General features: G+C 40.0%; 1 protein-coding gene across 8 annotated transcripts in view; it reads left to right on the top strand.

The window, feature by feature from the left end:
- SBF1 (SET binding factor 1) overlaps nucleotides 1–16,405 on the top strand; it is a 146,168-nt gene extending 129,763 nt beyond the window's left edge. For all 8 annotated transcript variants that reach the window (XM_075208486.1, XM_075208490.1, XM_075208493.1 and 5 more), the window contains 6 exons: nucleotides 45–272; nucleotides 2,876–2,983; nucleotides 3,193–3,407; nucleotides 11,516–11,603; nucleotides 12,473–12,604; nucleotides 12,809–16,405. In XM_075208486.1, the coding sequence (XP_075064587.1) occupies nucleotides 45–272; nucleotides 2,876–2,983; nucleotides 3,193–3,407; nucleotides 11,516–11,603; nucleotides 12,473–12,604; nucleotides 12,809–12,907 (870 nt within the window). In that variant the 3' untranslated portion in view covers nucleotides 12,908–16,405. The remainder of the gene's footprint in view (nucleotides 1–44; nucleotides 273–2,875; nucleotides 2,984–3,192; nucleotides 3,408–11,515; nucleotides 11,604–12,472; nucleotides 12,605–12,808) is intronic.
- The last annotated feature ends 2,763 nt before the right edge of the window (nucleotides 16,406–19,168 follow it).

Genomic DNA, 19,168 nt, shown 5'->3' on the forward strand with positions numbered 1-19,168 from the left:
CTGCTTACTCTTCAAAATCATGTTTGAGTGTTGTGTTTCTACAGGTTCTGCGTCCATACAGCTCTGTGTGGGGTCTTCGTGTATGGGATTATTACACTCATGAAGCTCTGAGTGAGGGCCCTTCTTATGACTGGGAGCTGCTTCAGGGATCCCGGCATGAAGAACCTGAGAAAAATGACAGTTCTGCCCCCCAAACCAAGCGCAAGATCATTTGGCCATCCTATCATGCACCAAGACGACTCCAGCCAGATGCCATCACTTGCTTATTGGAGGTCAGAAACTGGAAAAAGAAGTGCTAAGAAAAAGGCTGGCGGTCACCTCAGAATATTTTATTCTTAAGATTAGTAACTTAGTATAGTGGTAATTTGTGTCTTTTAAATCATTCAAAAGCACTAAATCTTTTTTTTATTTTCGTTCTCTGAATTATCCTGTATTGCATATTTGGAACCCTTATAACATTTATAATAGAAATGCCATTCCTCTAACTGTGTCAGTCTATACACCTGTGTGGTCTTAATAGTTTCAGTTTTTGTAGCAACTGAAAAAAATCTATATCTTTGAGGCAAAATGTTTATTACCCCCCTAGTGGTTTCTTCTCCTCCCTGTAGGACAAAGCTAGCCAGAAGATCAGTCCCAGAAAGATCTACAACTATGCAGCTGCATGCTACAGTGTCTGGGCGGTTTACTAGTAAAGAGTGACTCTCCTGCTCCTGGCTTGAAGTCCTCTGGGACTCTTGTCAAGGGCTCCTGCTGCTGTCTGGACAGCAGATTCAGAGATTATTCTATTCTATAAAATCCCTGTATTGTTTATGTGAGATTGTTACAGGTTCGGTCCCTCTATTCTCTGTTGACTTTATTCTATTTCTGAGGAATTTATTTTTTGGGGTCTACACCAGAATTTTGCATATTCTAGGTCAGGTTCTGAAACTGTCTGTTGGCTTGCACTGTGCCTTTATACTATGTCTGATAAAGGACCAATTCTAATGCTAGAGCTGGAGTGCCCTGGGTGGTAAAGTTTTAATGTCATCCCAAAAGCAGAATATTATTACACAGTCCCACCATATATGTAAGAAGGTTCCATTTTGCCCGCAGTTTCTCCAGCATAGATTGGATGCCTGAGGTTATATGGCTTGCAGTTTGCTGGGAACCATAAACCATTGGATATAGAATTTCATAAGTGTTTCCTTTGACAGACGTGTTAATTGATGATTTTGCTGCCTTTTGGCGAATGAGCTACCATCCCTCCTTTTGCAAGGATATACCACAATCCTGATCCCATGCTTGTTTGTATGGTTCCATAGACTGAGGAGGGGTGGACAGGGTAGCCTTGTACAATATAAAGAGATTGGCACATCTTACAGAGTACATACAGTTACATTCAAGTGGTGTTGGGAGTCTTTTTCCACAAGAAGTTGGCCGTTATTCCTGAGGTACAGACAATTTGTACCGGGTGTGATGCATTTGTAACAGCCACATAGTCCTTCACTTGTGCTTTCTGACCTGAATTTGGCGTTGAAGGCTTTGCAACACCCTCCCTTTGAGTCACCTGACTCTTCCAAGTAAGAAACATCATATCTGCAAACAGTTTCTCCTGGCTTTTTCTATGGCCCAGAAGATATCGGAGCGTGAAGCACTGACTTGCAGATCTCCTTATCTTGTTGTTCAGGACGATAGAGCTTTTTATGAACCTGTCTTTATAGAGTAAACTGGTTTCAAAATTCGACTTAAGTCAGGACAATATGATTCTGGCTGTGAGTCAGAATCAGTCTACAAAAGAAGAGTGATTGCTTAGTTTTTTGGATGATGATAGGGCATTCCAGGTGTATGTGAATAGGAAAGGTGAAAGAGGGGTGATCTGTGCTCAAGACTATTTTGGCTGGGTGGGTATACTAAGGTGAGAGCTGCTTGATTTAAGAGGTATCCAAGCTCTTAACTAATGTAGAACAGGGAAGTATAGATATAATAAAGTACTACTATCACTTAAGTAGTGTAGTAACAGAGGAAATGAATTGGAAGTAAATAAATGGACATGAAAAGGCTATATGGCAAGATAAATGAGTGATATAGTCAAAATGTATGAGTAAATGATGTGTCTCTTGATAAAAAGTCCTCCTTGATTTAAGTCTGACAGTGAATGACCAAAGTCACATATACATATGTATGTTCCCAAACAAGGTGCCGTGGTTATCCCTGCAGGGTATTAATACTTTTCAGACTCAGAACCTATGGGTTCGTCACATCAGTAGATCAGTGATCTCGTTAAAGATGTAAGGAAGCAGAACACCGAAAAAACAAGATAGTAATGTATCTTCTGAGCATATGGATACATAAAATTAAATGTCCCACACACATTTGTTTGCTAAGTGTAGTTGATGGTTCTGGTAGTTTGTAGGTATCCCTGTTGTGTTCTTTGACTGGTTCTTTGTTTGTTAATACTCTTCTCAATCGTCCACGTTTAGGGAGAAGGGAATAAAACTAGATTTTAATTTTGCACAGTGAAACCCACCCAATACTAAATCTTAAGAGTACTTTTTACTTCATTTAAGCAATTGTTACCTTGCCCTTGGCTAATTGTGTTTTCCAACACTCATTTTGCAGGACTTTATTATAATTTTTTTGGAAGTAATATGTGTAATCGCAAAGAATAATTGCGCTAAATATGAGGACATGGTTGAAAAATACAGAATTAAGAAGGATAGATTAAATAAATGTAATTAGTCAAAGTTGAAGGAAGGCATGCATATCTGTTAAAGGTAAATTAGTCAACAAAAGGTGGAAAACTCCTAAGTACTGCACAATGTCTCCACATACTCTAAATAGTATACATTATTATAACTGTTGTCAGTAATTTGTTTAAAATGTCCGTTTTTCACAGGAATTACAGAATCTGGAGATGGAATTGCGACCTGTTCCTGAGCGCTGGAAAGAAACATGGGATAAGGTCAAAGCTGCGCACAGAACAGAGATCCGACATGAGAGCCGGGTGAGATACTCTTAACAGGTCCCCCTCTCAATTCTAAGTATTTGAATGGGGTGTCTTATGTATCGGCCCCCCCCACTCTATATTGTGCAATATATTAGTGATTTCTTTCTTTATTTTTTGCATGTGGTATACAGGATGCATTTTTATACTTTGCTTGCCGTGTGTATATTGATATGATGTAACTGAGTTTCATTTTGTCTTGCATACAGAAGTCCAGTGCTCTGCTGATGTCATCAAGTGTACCCTCTCAGCGGCATTCATTGGGCATTTATCTGCAGGAAAGTGGTGTTGGATCAACACTAAATCTGAGCTTGGAGAGTGGTTCGAGCACGACAAGTACTCCTACTGGTGCTGGGAAACTGGGAGCACGAAATAGCACTAGCACCTTGTACAACCAGTTTAACACTGCTGAAAGAGAGAATAGGTATTACAACCCTATAGCATAAAAAATAAGTTAAAAAATGTGGTCTAATACTGTAGAGTCTCTGGTATCAAACAAATCCCATCTGAGGAGGTTCCTACTGGAAGTAGATTACGTCTCAGTTGTATAAAATGTATGACTGCATTTGTAAGACTGAATAAAGCTGTACTATAGAGCTTAGACTCTAAAAGCTCATTGATGTAATATAGACAACATATTTTGGTTGAGACTTGAAATATTTGTTCTAACAACTGGTTGAAATTTTTAAGACACCGAGCCTCAGTCTCTACTCCTCTGCATTGAGACCGGGATCTGATGAGGGCTTGTATTATCGTATTCAGGGCCACGCACCTTAGCTAAGTGGCTCCTCACCTACCCTTCTACCCAGTCACCCCTGGTTACGGTTGGCATAGTATGGAACAGATCAGGGGCAGTGACGTTCCAGGGAGACTGTGCAGGGACTGGGGCAGGGAGATTTGCCACTAGAGACAGCTTGGCAATGGGAAGGTGTATGACTACAGCAGCCATAGCAGTGCTGGACCTGGGGAGTCTGCATTCGCCAGCTAGAGGCATTTCCTCCTTGTGGGCTTTACCTTACTGAGTAAAGCCCACTAGCGTCTTGCAGACTCTTCACAGGCAGTGTGAAGTGGCAACAGCCCAATGGAATGCTACTCCTCTTTTGCTTCTTGTGTATTTGTGTGAGGTCCCACAGTTGTGCTGTCTGTCCCATAGATTGTAAGCTTACGAGCAGGGCCTTCTCACCTCTTTGTCTGTTTTACCCAGTTTGTTTATTATGTTTGTCCCCAATTGTAAAGCGCTACGGAATATGTTGGCGCTATATAAATAAATGATGATTATGATCTATATATTTGAATTATTCGGGCCTGAGACTTGCCCTGGCTTCAACATGAGACAGCAAGGCTACTGAGAAGAGAACCATCTGGGTACCAAAGTGAGGCTTGTCTTGATGCAGCCCTTGTGGATTCAAAAATTTCTGCATTGGTAGTTGCCGCTAAACAGGTTCTTACACTCGGATCTTGGGAAGCAAATGTGGAATCCAAGAGGACTTTGATAAAGAGCCTGGCCATCACATTGTAAGGATTCCAGTCTATGGGAGGCAAGAGCATTTTCATTCTAATGCTCCCAGGTCCATTTTATCTGTCCTTTCATTTTCAGAGCGGTAACTCCTCTACAAAAAAAAAAAAAAAAGCCTTTCATCTCAAGGGATCAGTCCTTTGCCCCTTGAGAGGGGTAAAAGCAGTCATGAGCCTCCAAATGCCCAGTTCTTAAGACTGGATAGAAAGAGGGTTTGTCAGATGGCTTGTCTGTAATAGGAGCTTGCGTTCTGCATTAATGGGACATATGCAGTACTCCATTGTAGAGAGTGGCTATATTATAGACCTCTTAGTTCCTCCACCTAATCAATTTTTTCAGCTTTTTTTTTTTTTTTTATGCGGAAAGGTCCACGAGTCTGGCTGTTAAGGAGAACATTCTGTCTCTTTTGACATCAGGAATGATCATTCTAATTTTAGAAATACTCCTATTTTTTCATGGTTCATAAAACATACAGGACTTTCCAGCCCATCCTGAACCTGAAATCCCTAAATACCAGTTATTAGAATCCCACAACTGGATCATAAATGAAGAAGAATCCAACTTGACCCTGGCTCATTGCATGGTGTTCTTGGGCCTTCTATTTGATGGTTGTTTGCCTAGAGTTTTGCTAACACTGAAGAAGATTTTACCTATCCAGAAACTAGTGAGGTCGGTCCTGGCTTGCAGGAGAGCATCTGTAAACCTGTGCATGAAATTGTTGAGAAAGGTGGTGTCAACAGTCGAAGCTGTATAACATGCACACTTCCATTCCCAGACATTTCAGAATGACATTTTGAGAAAGTGGTCCAATTCCAGTTTGCGCCTAGCCGCTCAAATCATCAGATAATCCCCTGAAACTAGTCTGTTCCTTTTCTGGTGGCTCTTGACAGCCCACCTGAACAGGGACAGACCCTTTTGCATCTGGGACTAGACCCTTGTAATAACTAATGCCAGCTTTCCAGGTTTTGGGGCAATGACATTACATCTGCAACCTCAGTGTCTCTAGTCCACCAAGGTGTCAGAGCTCAAAATCGGTGTTCTAGAGCTAATAGTTTTGAAAAACACTCTGGGCTCAACACTTCCTAATACGCAAGACGATTCACATTCAATAACACCATGGAAGTGGAATATATCAATCATCAGGAGAGTACCAGAAGTCCCTTAGCAGTGAAGAAGTAGACCAGGATCTTGGCATGGGTGGAACATTATGTTCCAGCAATATTGTCATTTTACATGCTGGGCAGTGGAATATTGGTGTTTCTGATGAGGAAATCCACCTCCCATTCTCCCAAGTAAAAGATCTCTCCACCTAGAGGTGTTCTATTAGATCATGGAAATGTGGGGTCAGCCGGAGGTCGAAATGATGGTCTCGCAGCAGAACCATAAGTAGAAAGATTTTGTTTTAGGGTCCTCAGGCTTACTTGGTGGACACCTTGACACTACTATGAGATTTTAGTGTGATATATATCTTTCGTCCAATAGCTATGCTTCCTTTTATCTTCAAAAATGCCAAAAGAGGAGTAACTCCAGTGATCTTAGTGGCTCCAGGTTGACCAACAAGAGCTTGGTACCCGGCATACATTAGATGGAGAACGGACCACTATGGTAACTTTCACTAAAGGATGAGCCTGTCTCTCAAGTGCCCTTTCTACACATATTTATTTGACTTTAACATTATAGCTGCTGAGGCTGAATTCTGTGAATTAAAGGACTCTCAGAGAAAATATTTGAGACCAGGTTAACGGCTAGAAATTCTGCCTCGGTAAAAAACTAGCACAGGGTTTGGAAGACTTATGTACTCTCATATAAATAGCATGGGTGCCATACTTCTTGAGGCTCTCAACTTTTTTCTTTGTCTCAGAAAACTATCCAGATCATCCTGAATTAAAGTTTCTTAAAGGTCCAAGTATCTGCCCAAGGGTTGGCCTGCGACTAAGCAAACAATTGCTTTGTGGATAAAAGCAGTTAACCATCAGGCTTACATCACTTCAAGTAAACTGGTGCCACAATCTCTCTGTTACCAGATCTTGGCTGAGCAGTTGTGATTTGAGTAGCCACCTGGCCATACATACCTTTACAGTTACACTGTTTTAACATTTTTGCGTCCAAGGATTGCTATCTTTGGAGGAAAAGTTTTGTACACAGCTGTGTGAGTGTACCCTGCTTTAGGGGCAGCTTAGTTACAGTCCCATGATTGCAGTGTCCCACAGAATGGTTGAAAGGGAAAATAGGAATTTTGTACTTGCATTAAATCCAGTTCTCTGATTTCATCAGCAGGACACTCCTTTTACCCTCTTATCTTGTTTCTAATGTTATGTTTGTTTGTTTAAATTGTGTTTCTCTTCGTTCTTTGCCATATTCTTTGGATTTTGTTACTTATAAACTGGTGTATCTTTCAGTGAGGGGATTTCAAGGGAAAGAGCTTTTTTTCTTTGAATACTTAACTCCTACTTGCCCAACTACTCTGTTGACTATATCCCCATGGTTGCAGTGTTCCGTTAAATCCATTTCTCTGGTTCCATCTGGGGAAGTACAAAAATCCACTTTTCGCCTTCGTCCTATCTGAGAACACTGCTACCTTGGGGTTGAGGTGCGGGAGCTGGATGCTTAATGTTTAAACTTCTGAAGATTGAAGCTCCTCCCCTCTCCCAAACTCCAATCATCCTAATGCTTTAGGTACTGCCCAGTGCCTAAAGCATTTGGGCAAATATTTCTGTGGTACTGCCTAAAGCAGCCTAGTTAGGGTTTAATTTATTTTATTCCTATTTTACTTTTTTACAGCCACTGCTGTTATAGCAGAACTCCACTGTTACACTCCCATATGGGAGTGTGTATTGTTGCAGGTGAAAGTGGTGACATTCAGGCATATCACTTATTTCCCCTGATCTGCAGTCATTGTGATTGCACACTGGGTGATGTGTTTTTGGTTTTTTTTACAGAATTCTGTGTCGACAAGGGCTATTTTTAGCAGTCAGTATTTTCAAGATGGCCATCGAAGTCGGAATATTCCGTTCTCCCCCCGCTCCCAGAGGAGGATTTTGGGGGGGAGCGGCAGTCCTTTGCTTTGCTCAGGGTTTATTGGTGGCCTGGTTGCACCCCTTACCAGTACTGATGCCACTAGCAACAGGTAAGCCAATGGGACCTGTTCTATGAACAGGTCCCTCCTCCCTCTGGCTGCCATTGCACTTGGCCAGAGTGAGGAGGAACACCCCCTGCAGTTACTTCCTCATTCTTTGCATGCTTCCCTTCAGAAGAAGTTTCCAGGAGATCACTCCCTGAGGCTGCCTTAAGAAGAAAACCACTGTCTCTCCTGTTATTGGGCTGAAGGTCCTCTCTAAGTACCTTATATTTTAAAACTATTTTATTCTTTGAAATCCCTATATTGTGTTTATGGAAGATTGTTATAGGTTATGTCCCTTTGTTCTTTACTGATTTTATTCTACATATGAAGGATTTTTTTTTTATGGAACCTACACCAGAATTTAGATATTCTATGTCAGATTCTATCACTGTTTGGTGCCTAACAAAAATACAAAACAGCTGACAGGATCCAGATGCCATGTGTGCAGCGTGCAAAGCAGAAGACTGTGACTTGCACACGGCTGTGGCAGATTGACATATCTGTTTCTGCAAAACCATGAATTAATCCATTGTAGCTGTGCCTTGCCCATAAATTCTCCCATTGGAGACGGTCACTCAAGTAACCACAGGTTCCGCGACTATATCCTATACTAAATCCGCCTCAGCCGAAACGCTGGAAAGGTCTGTTTTGGGATTGGAACAAGTATTATCTTCATTGGAGAGACTCCTTGAGCCTACAGGACTGAGGTTCTGTTATGTTTGTGACTTTTTGTCCAAATAGCTCTTCTTTAGATGCCAGTCCTTTTCAGCACATGGGGGACAGCAGAGGGGAAGATAGGCCTGTATAGACAAGCAACCAGGTCCTAAGCCCTCTGAGAAACAAAGTGTCTCTGACTGGTTCTCTTCCCCACCCCCCGCTCAGGATGCGATGCAAGCCCCGACCTTTATTGCTCTAGGACATGTGTAAAGCTTTCTCTTTAGACATGTGGGTAGCAGGTATTATAGAGAAGGGTTACATTCTTCAGCGGCCTCTGCCGAAAATTTGTCTTCCCTCTATCTCTGCCCCCTTCACAGCATGCAGGGCAACACATTTTTCCCATCCATAGCCATCAAGGGCACATGACTACATATTCTGATCTGTAAGAGGCACCACTGGCTACTCAGATTTGCGATACAGGACTCTATCTTCCAGTTCAGGGCCCTTCCATTTGTTCTGGCCACTGCACCACAAGTCTTCACTAAGGTCATGGTGATAATGCCGGCCCTGTTGAGATCTCTTGGAATCACCATTGTGCGTTACCTGTACCATCTTCTCAAAGCTGAGTCGGACCCCTTACTGCAGGCTCACCTGCATTGTACAGCCCAGGTATTCAAATCACACAGGTGGATTTTGAATGATTTGGACCAAGGTTGGATTTTTAATCAAAGAATTGTGTTTCTGGGCTTCGTCTGCAATACCAGGGCGCAGAGAGTCTTTCTTTTCCAGAAGGCAGGGTGTGGACTGCGATTGGGTGAGCAAGCATGTCCTGCTTCTGGACCAGGGATAAGTTGGCATGACTGTTCTTTGAAAGTTAAGGTTGATCTGCCTTCCACCCGATTCCAAAGCTCTGTTGCATCCTCAAGAAGGCGAAGAGGGAAGGGGTTCCTGTGATCCTAGTGGTTGCAGATAGACTATGAAGAGCCTGGTACGCCAACATTCTAAAGATGGTGACTTCCTCTGCAGAAAGGTCTTCTCTCCCAAAATCTATTCCGACAGCAGGACATGTCATCTGGATTAATGGCATGACTGTTGAAGATACGATCTTGAGCGCCAAAGGATTGTCCGAAGGATTTATACAGACTGTTGAAACCTAGAAGCCAGTTTCTGCATAGGGTTTAGAAGACTTATGTGGTTTTGTGCAAACGCAGGCCATTACATCTTCCTTTTGGCTTTCTTGTCTTATTTCCTTTCTCCAAGACTGACTGGACAGATGCCATTAAGCTTAGTTCCCTTACGTTCAAGTTTGTGATTTGTATATTTTCATAAGAAGTTGGCCCAGATTCCAGAGATTTATACCTTCTTGCAGAGTGTTTTACACATTCAGCCTTCCTATGTCACTCCAACATCACCATGGGGTCTTAGCTTGGTTCTTTTTGGCTCATTAGCTACCTTCATTTGAACCTTTGGAGACAATTGAGTTAAAGCATTTTATTTGGAAAATGTCCTTCTTGATTTTTCATGGTGGATTACGGACAAATCCGTCATTCCAACCTAAGGTGGTGGTAGGTTTCCACTTTAATCAGCAAATTATGCTAATTCCCTGATTACAGGGGTCAGACCATTAACAGCTGGCTCTCCTGGATGCGGTCAGTGCGCTCAAACTACCTAAATAGAACTTATGGTGTCTGCCGATTCATTACTACGTGCAGAGGGTAGGAGTTGACCAGCATCAAAACAGACTTTAGCCAGATGGATCAGGTCCACTATTCAGCAGGCATACTCTAGTTCTGATCAAAAAACAAAAGAGAACACAAGCACCATACATAATGTAGTAGTATAAAGTGCACAGTGAGAAAACTATAAAGTGCCAAGTGGACTCGTAGCAATGTGTAAATAATAATGAGCTTATCTGAAATCTCAATGGTGGAATTAGTGCAATCCACCATGACAGATTCTCCAAACTTTTATGTTATAATTTCTAGCTCTTTTTGGACTGCTATTTATATGAAGATGCCTTTTCCCACAGCTGCAGGGCTTGTCTTCAGTAAGACTAATGTTTTAGTTCTGGTCAGCCTATTCCAAAAAGTGTTTTTCTCCTCACTTCACTAGACCAGCGAGCACTTTTGGGTAGAGCATCACTGGGCTTTGGCTGAGCACCTATGTCTCAGCAGCCACTTGGTCCTCTGTCCACATGTTTACAAGATTTTATTGTTTTCATGTTTTTCCTTCCAGCAATTCTCCTTTGAATGGAAAGTGTTGTCTTCAGCTGTGTCTGAGAGTTCCTTCCACTAGGGGCAGCTTTGGAATGTCCCCAAGATAGGCACAGGGAGAAAAAAGAATTTTTATACTTACATTAAATCCATTTCTTGAAATCCATCTTGGGGGCACTGAATTTCCACCTTTTATGCCAGTGTTTAGTTCAGCGATTTGTTTGGACTATGTTTTTGCATAGTATTCTTGTGTTTACATATTGCAAAGCCTCAAAGCATAGTATAAACAGAGGATAAATGGGGTTATGAGAAGCGAGGAACTTCAATATTCAGAAGTTTAAACATTAAGTGCCCAGCTTTTGCGCCCTCACCTCAACCCCAATGTGACAGTGTTCCCCGAGATGGAATTCAGAAATATGGATTTAAAGTTGTTATAGAAACCCTCTTTTTACACTGGTTATAAAAAGATGTTTGCTGAGACGAGACCTAAACAAATACTATACCTGGATGTAATCTTAACTTATCGTATGAAAGTCTGGTATTATTCGGCTTGCTCTAATAGTTTATTTTATATGTTATGATTGTTAATTAAACCAGTTGAGTAAAAGTAACTAAGAAATTGTATGTTATTTTATACAGAGCTGCTTATATAATTTGTGAACCGCTGTAGGTTATCACCACAATATTTTGGTTTATTCTAACTGCTCAATACAGTCTAACAAACTGGTTCCACAACACAGAGAGATACAAGTGCTAACCATTCTTTTTGTTCATTGTGCTAACTTATTAGAACAGGTTTTTTCTTAATTTGGTATACTTTGTGCTGTTCTTTGCTTCTTGTAACCTTAACAGGTTTTTTTTTTGCAGTTTGGTAGTATTCTACACTATTTGGACAGGGAATTAAATTCTTTGTACCAATGACCATACAGTGAATTAGACGAACCCCTCTTATTTCCATGATCTGTTTATAATATAATATATGATATCAAATCTGTGGAATAAGTTCACGTTTTCTGTCTTTTCAGATCATATGAGGGGATTTTGTATAAGAAAGGGGCTTTTATGAAACCCTGGAAACCACGCTGGTTTGTGTTGGACAAGACAAAACATCAGGTAACAGAAATACAATAATTATAATATGTTATGCCAAGCCTATCTAGATGTTCAGTCCACACCCTGATCACTGTCCACTTTGGTCACCAACTGTGATATAGGCCAGAGTTACCAGATAATTTCTAGTCGGGTTAGAGCCAGTTGGTGTGGTTGGATGATCGCCACACACAAGAGAGAATAAGGGTCATCTGCCAATCACATTTACCAACATGACCGATAATGATGATTAACAGGCATTGCAGTTGTTTTCGGACCACACATACAGCGATTTCTGGCCAGTTGCATAATCCACCAAATCGGGTTCAACCAAATTTAGCAATATGGGTCTGACAGTTGAACTTAATTGAAGGTGTAGTTCTTAGCAGCTCAAAATCCATGACTTGCGGACCTGTGGACTAATTATGCAAGTCTTATGTTGTGGCAAAATTGCTCTCCCTCACATGCTAGATCATAGCTTTTCTTATTGGAGGTATTTTTTTAAGAGTCGAGGAAGCAGAAAGTGGAAGTAAATAGTCCTGTAAATTTACTCTATCCTAATTTTTTTTATAAAGACACAAAAAAATACCACCACTTTAAGCTCCAGCTGTTACCCAGAAAGTCATGATAAGTGTGCGAGAGCTTTTTTTGTGGTGGTTTTATTTCTTCCGCCAATTTTATTGCATTTTTCCCCCTCTGAGCAATATTTATTTATCTTCTACCCCGATCATATACAGTAGATGTTTCCTTATTATGTTTTTTTCTTTGACATAAAACAAGACCATTTTCTTTAATTTCCAAATAACAGTTTCATCTCTCTCTCATTCTTATGTTAGATTAATTTTATGTCATACATTCATTATAATGCTATCTATGTTATACTTCCTGGTTAGCTGCGATATTACGAGAGCCATACAGACACTGAATGTAAAGGGGAGATTGACCTGGCAGAGGTAGAGGCTATATCTGCAGGTACTCCAACACTGGGTGCTCCCAAGACTGTGGATGAAAGGGCATTTTTTGATGTAAGTCTAAATGTCTTTTCCTATACTTATTTTTTTGATTATTCTGCTAAGTTTTGGCCAGATTATTCTGTCAAGTTGATGTCTTAAGCATCAGTCTAAATATTTATATCCTGTAATACTACTTACTTTGTGTCATGAATTTAGATATCCCTTCCCATGCATTTCACATTCTTCATGATGTCATCATTTTTTTTTTCTCTCTAGTTGAAGACAACTCGGCGGGTCTATAATTTCTGTGCCTCAGACCCTTTGCTGGCCCAGCAGTGGATTGACCGGATCCAGAGTTGCCTATCTGATGCATGAGGCTTTAGGAATAACATCCAAAATGTCAGACCACCACTGAAAAAATAGTAACACTGAGGTACCACATGGAAGCATACAGCTTAATATGTCAATCCATATCAAGCTGGTGTTTCTAAGTTTATGCAAGGAGGTAAAACACCTTAGCCTTCGCTAAATTGGTGGGTATAAACATCCAGTAATTTGGGTATGTGCAGTCCCTTCAAGTCATTCTACAGAAGACAACTTACAGTTGCGATGGAAGCTGCAACCTTCAAGAAAGATCTTCCTCCAAAATTTAAATGGTTATGGTTAGCATTTTCCTGAGAATAACCATCACCTCAATGGCGAGATCAGGTCCTTCATGCGGCTCAACTGAAGTGACATCTGTAATATCCAAGAAATCATTTGCATCTGGTTAATCTGTAAAATACTTACCTGTAGGATACATCTTGGTTCACCAGTCAGTTTTCAGTTATTGTATTATGGTGAATAGCTCTACATGGTGCCTGTGCTTCCTTGTAACAAGGAAATAAGATGCAGGGGAAAATAAACTTGACAGAGGATATAAAAAGAAAATACATAAAGAAAAAAATTGTTTTTATTCACATCTTTAACATCCAATGGTTATCAGTCTTCAGTTTTTTAGTATAAAGAAACATCAGATATTTTACTGATCTGCTTTGGCTGTCAGTGGGGCTAAACTGTAGGAATGTTTGCACAGTGACATTTGATTGTCCAGTCCTTGTGTCCTGGCTGCAGAGTGGTTGGAGTTTGGACTCTTGATGTTCCAACTATAACTTAGGAAACAGGTGAAAACCACTAAGGATTTTTTTTTTATTACCATGTCACCGGATTTTGCTTGCTTAACTCTTCTTCAATGTATAGACTGTAATGAGAAGGGAGAATATGCTTGTATGAAAAAACAGTTTCTCAACAGTAATATAAATATTCAGTTTCAAACTCATGGAGATGAGCCCCAAGGAATCCTGGACCACACCTATTATCGCCAGTCAGCTATGTGATCCGGGCTGCTGATTGGTCTTTGTTCACTGTTGATAGAATACAGTGAGGACAGCACCCTGTGTTCATCATGTGTGCCACTTGGATTAACAGGAATTGTTAAATTGCTAATGGTATTTTAACTCTGTGGTTATTGTACTCCATTTAATTATTATTATTGTATATTGCTGTATATAGAGGAATGTCCAAAACAGCATGAGACTTATGGAGTTGTGTGCTGGGAAAATTTAGAAGGTTGAGCTTTTTAACCCTTTCACTGCAAGAACACAAATTGTCTGCTATTCTGAAAATGTAGTTTTGATTGTTTTGGGGTTTTTTAAGTTCACTCATCCTTATATTGGGCCTGCAAATCATGTCTCGGAGACTAACTATGAACTGAATTTTTTTTTTATTTTTTTTTTTTTAAATGTGTCATTTGCAACAGTGTTTTCTGTCCCTGGGTATTGCTGAACCTGTTTAGCGCTCAAATAATGAATCCAACAATAATGGTGGGTGGGAGAGGGAGAAAGTTAAACCTACAAAGAGTAAGTGTAAATTATAATAACACTGTATGGATTTAATGTGAAGATTGTCATGCAAAATGTAAATGGAAATGTTGTAAAGTTATAATATATATAGAACTGTGAGCAGTCAGTGTTGCTATGTATAAATATTACACATTTTGAATCCTATTTTAATTAGCTATCAGCAATCGCAAGCTATGCAGAAGACTTTGCTTTTGTATCATATGTCAGTGTACTGTAAAGCTGTGGTTCCCTAACCTGCACTCTACGAGTTGGTCAGTAAAGTGTAGTACAGGGTTCATGGATGCCACTTATCTTACAATGACTTCTTTATGCATAGACATTCAAGAAGAATAATGACAAGGCTAAACAGAGATTGAATGAAGCATAAGCCCGACTGTTTTATAGCACAGTTAAGTTGAAAAAAAGACACGGCCCATCAAGTTAAACTTTTCAGAAATTGTAATTGTCAAAATAAGTTAGATTTTTCTCCCCATGCCCCTTTAACAAAAGCAGATTTATAGTCCCTAAAATGTGTTTTTTTTTTTTTTCTTCTTTTCATACTGACCTGTATAGCACATTAACTCCACTGTGCAGCCTGATCTGGCCTGGACCTGTAAGTTATTCTACACAATGCCAAATCAGAATATTTCACAAACTAAAATGCATATGATTTCCTTACTATGCTCCACCAAATTGTTTTCGCTCTTTAAATGCACATTTGAATAAAAAAAAATCTTAAATATCGTTCAAGTGAGCATAGCAGTGGCTTCCTCATTCATTTAATACCCCATGTATCCTCCATCCCCTCACATCCCCACCCCCATATTTGTTAAAAGCATACAAAAATTCAAAATGCCAATATTGACCCGCCATTAACCATGCAAAAATAATTTTAGTAGGAAAAAAGACATCCTACAAGGTGTTTTGTCCCAATGTAAATAGATTTGTTGTTGGGTTTTTTTTTATGGGTTTATTTTCCATAAGTTTTACGGTTGTACGAAAATTAAAGAGAATACCAGCCTCATTTTTTTTGTTTCTACTGAATTATTAGCATAGCAGCCTCCAGTATTTATCAAATGTACTGGTAAAATAATCGCTGGCTGCATTCCCTACAGTTTTTGAATTTTGATAGGCTCTTCCCTCTGAGGGGAAATATTGGTAAATGCAGGATGTGTAACCTTTTTAAATCTATTTGGTGAGGTTAGGAGAGTGTAACCTGATAACATTTACTTATTATTTATGGGTCACTTTTACTTATATAAACCTTTTATTGTGACTTCTATAAATTATCTTAGCAAATGTAATTTGCAAGCAGTATGATATCTAAATAAATACATTTGCTAATGTATAAGGTATATGCCTTCCAGTTGGGACTCTAGAGATTTTCAGGTGATACATTTACTGTTGTGCTCAACACATGTCATCACATCATATGTGGGCAAAGCAGGGTATTTTAATACAGACACAGAGTGCTTACAATGTTACTTTAAGGACCGAACATGAGGAATCCCAAGTATTTATCTACAACCGCCATAACTGTAATGCTACAGATGCTCTCAGCAAGTCCATTCGTGTCTACTACTTACAGCAAAAATAATTCACTGGCAAGTATTAAGATATGGAGTCTCTCATAAAGAAATAGTGTGATAATCTTCAATCTATTTCATTACAATTTAAGCAGCATTTCTTTAATATTTGTAAATGCCTTCCATGACATTAAGACAATAATAATTCTTGCATTATTGTAATTCTTTTGCGGTGAAAGGGTTAATTAGTATCACATTCCTCCACTTCCCTAGGAGAAGTTTGGGCAGTGATTTTAATAGATGGATACTCTTTGTACATAATACAATTCTCAGGTTGAAGTTTCCTGTTTTTGTAGAATACATCAGTTCTTGTACATTGTGTCAAACATGCAGTCCTTGGGTTGTGTCTAGATATATGAAAGCAGAAATATATCCAGAGAAATAAATGGACTAACTAATGTTTAAAAGTATGTGAAGCATTTATCTACTGAACTTGTTTTTACTGCCTGTGATGGGAAATTCTTGTGGATACCGACGTTAGGGATGTCCGATCGTTGCAGGACGCCGACCTCAAGTGACTCCGACTACCGAGGTGTCCGTCAGTAGACTTTAACGTCATTGCAACGTCTATCCCTTTTAATTTAAAGCGGCAATGTCAAACTCCGCAGTTTAAGTGTTTAAACACTTAACCAGACATTGCCGCTTAAATTAAAAGGGATAGACGTTGCAATGACATTAAAGTCTACTGACGGACACCACGGTAGTCGGAATCACTTGAGGTCGGCGTCCTGCGCCGATCGGACATCTCCAACGTCTGTATGAAGGTAAGTCTGCTTCTCTTTAAATCGTTTTTTTTTTCCAGATTCGGCTTTTAATTGGAGGAGTCCTCTGTGTTGGAATATTCAGCACCGATCACCTGTACCCAACACGTTTAAACAGTCAATAAATACTATCAAGATAGTGATTCCTGACCCACTGCCTTACATCTTAAAGTAACTTATTGAAAATATTGTTATACATACCCTCATCCTTCGTCTTCAACACATACAAAGTATTCACACACAATTTGCTGGCTTCTAAAAGCTCTGGTATGAGTACGTAGCAGAATAGACATATTTTGTGTATGTTATATATCTGTTGTATATAGTTAAGCTAGCTCAATATGTGGTGGTTTTGTTTGGCCATTTGGCTGAGTTATTAAAATGCATGGTTCCCCCCTTAAAATTATTAGGTGATTTGTGTATATGATTTGATATGGTGATAGTATTTTAATAGCTGGAACAGAAACCACAATGATATCTGCATTAAAGATCATATCAGATCATTAATAAGGTAATAAAGTGAGACCTGCCTTATGGGATGTACTTTTATAATGGAGAAAGACAAACTGAAAAAAATATTTCAGCAAGGGTAGTTTTTTACACTAAAGCTAAACATTTCATTTTTCTGTTTAAGAGACCCAGTTTCATTTGGAATAATTTGTAAAAAATCAAAACTGTTTTTCTCATTCATCCTTTTTGGTGGATGTTGCTCAACTGTGGATATAGAGGGTGCAGGTACTGTAATAGGCACTAAAACTAAACTTTGACCTTTACCAATAACTTGTCAGTTTTATAGTACCCATGGGTTAGGGAAGATATATCTCCTGTTCGTTCACTCACTTGGCCCAGATTGCATTATAGGTTTTAAATTCTATCTCTGTTTTTTTTTTCTTGGCATCATCATAAAGGGATTACTTCCTGATCCCAGACTGCTGTGGGATTATTTGTTATGTACTTTCCATGGAAAATTATCAAATTAATGTTCAGAACCAGATGCCTGGCTTCTGAGACTGTGATGACCATGGTCTAAGGAGCGAGCTTAGTCCATTGCGGAACTGGCATGCAGTGAGTCCTATGAAGGTAGGTGAATATATCCCTGCTAATCTAACTTCAGGGACTAGCAGTGGACCACTCTTTCTCGGGAAGCCTTGTCGCATCTCATTGCAGTGCAGGTACATCCCTGGATCCAAAACCTTGAGAAGTTTGTACAGGGATTGGCATGAGTGTCTTCCTTACTGGAAAGGTTGTTGGTAGGCTTCATTATACTGAAAGCCTTGTCAGCGCCAGGTCTGTTAAGTGTTTCTGAATTGGAACGCTCCTCTCAGGAAAAATGCAAGATTTAGCAGGACACAGACAATGAGGACCTGACATGTGAGGATGCAGGCAGGTTTGAGGAACTGACTTTAGCAGCTTGACAAACTTGACATTCAGTCTATGGAGGAACCCAGGTTTCCTGATGTATCCTTATTCAAAAAGAAGCGGAGAGTTTATTTTCCTTTCTCCCCGCAGATGACTGAAATTGTGGTGAGGCAGGGCAGAAACTAGATGGCAGGTCCCAGTTATAGGAAAATGGGATATTCCTCAAAGCGTGGATTCCCCCATTGCCTGTTATGCAAAATCCACCACTATTCCTATTCTGAAGAGCTGCTTTCTGAAAGGATAGTACAGACATAAAAAAAAAAGCTAGATTATTTTGAAATCCTATCGTCGCAGCAGGCACATCACTGATCTGTTCTAGCGGCCACTTGGGTCAACATTGTGGGCTGAGCAGATCAGAATGGGCATACAATATGGCATGTCCAGATCAGAATTTTTGCACTCTGTAGAACGTGTGAAGGAAACAGAGTATTTAGGAGAAAACAGTCCTTGAAGACGGTGTTTCTTCAGGACTTCGCCTTAGAGGTAGCGAACACATATATTCTCAGGGTTAGGTCATAGGTGGCAGATGTGGAGTACAAAAGGACTCTGGAAGCATTTTCTTTTGAAGACTGTCCTCTGGTCAAGAACCAGACTGGTTTATTTCTCTGACCACAAGGGAAAATATCTTTCTTCCAGTTTAATGCTGCAAAATCGAAAGGTCAGCCATTCCAGTCCTTTCACTTCTCAGGGGAGGGGGGCAGTCCTTTGCTCCACGAGGTGGTCACCAAAAGTGGTAAGTAGGCTTGGCCAGGCAGACATCCAGATTCCAAACACGCTGATCAGTAGTTGGTGTGGGGGCTGTCTCTTGCTTTTTTGGGACCAGTGGATCAGAGTCACTATAGAAAAAGATTACTTGGACCTCTTAGGACTTCCACCCAGGCTGTGTTTTTTTTATTGTTTATTTTTAACACCCTTTTTCATAAAGACAGAAGCTGGAGATGGGCCATTCTGGGGGACATTCAGTCCCTGTAGTCTGGAGTGATTGTACCA

The sequence above is a fragment of the Mixophyes fleayi genome, chromosome 4 (genome assembly GCF_038048845.1).
Source record: "Mixophyes fleayi isolate aMixFle1 chromosome 4, aMixFle1.hap1, whole genome shotgun sequence".
In the NCBI taxonomy this organism is placed as follows: domain Eukaryota; kingdom Metazoa; phylum Chordata; class Amphibia; order Anura; family Limnodynastidae; genus Mixophyes; species Mixophyes fleayi.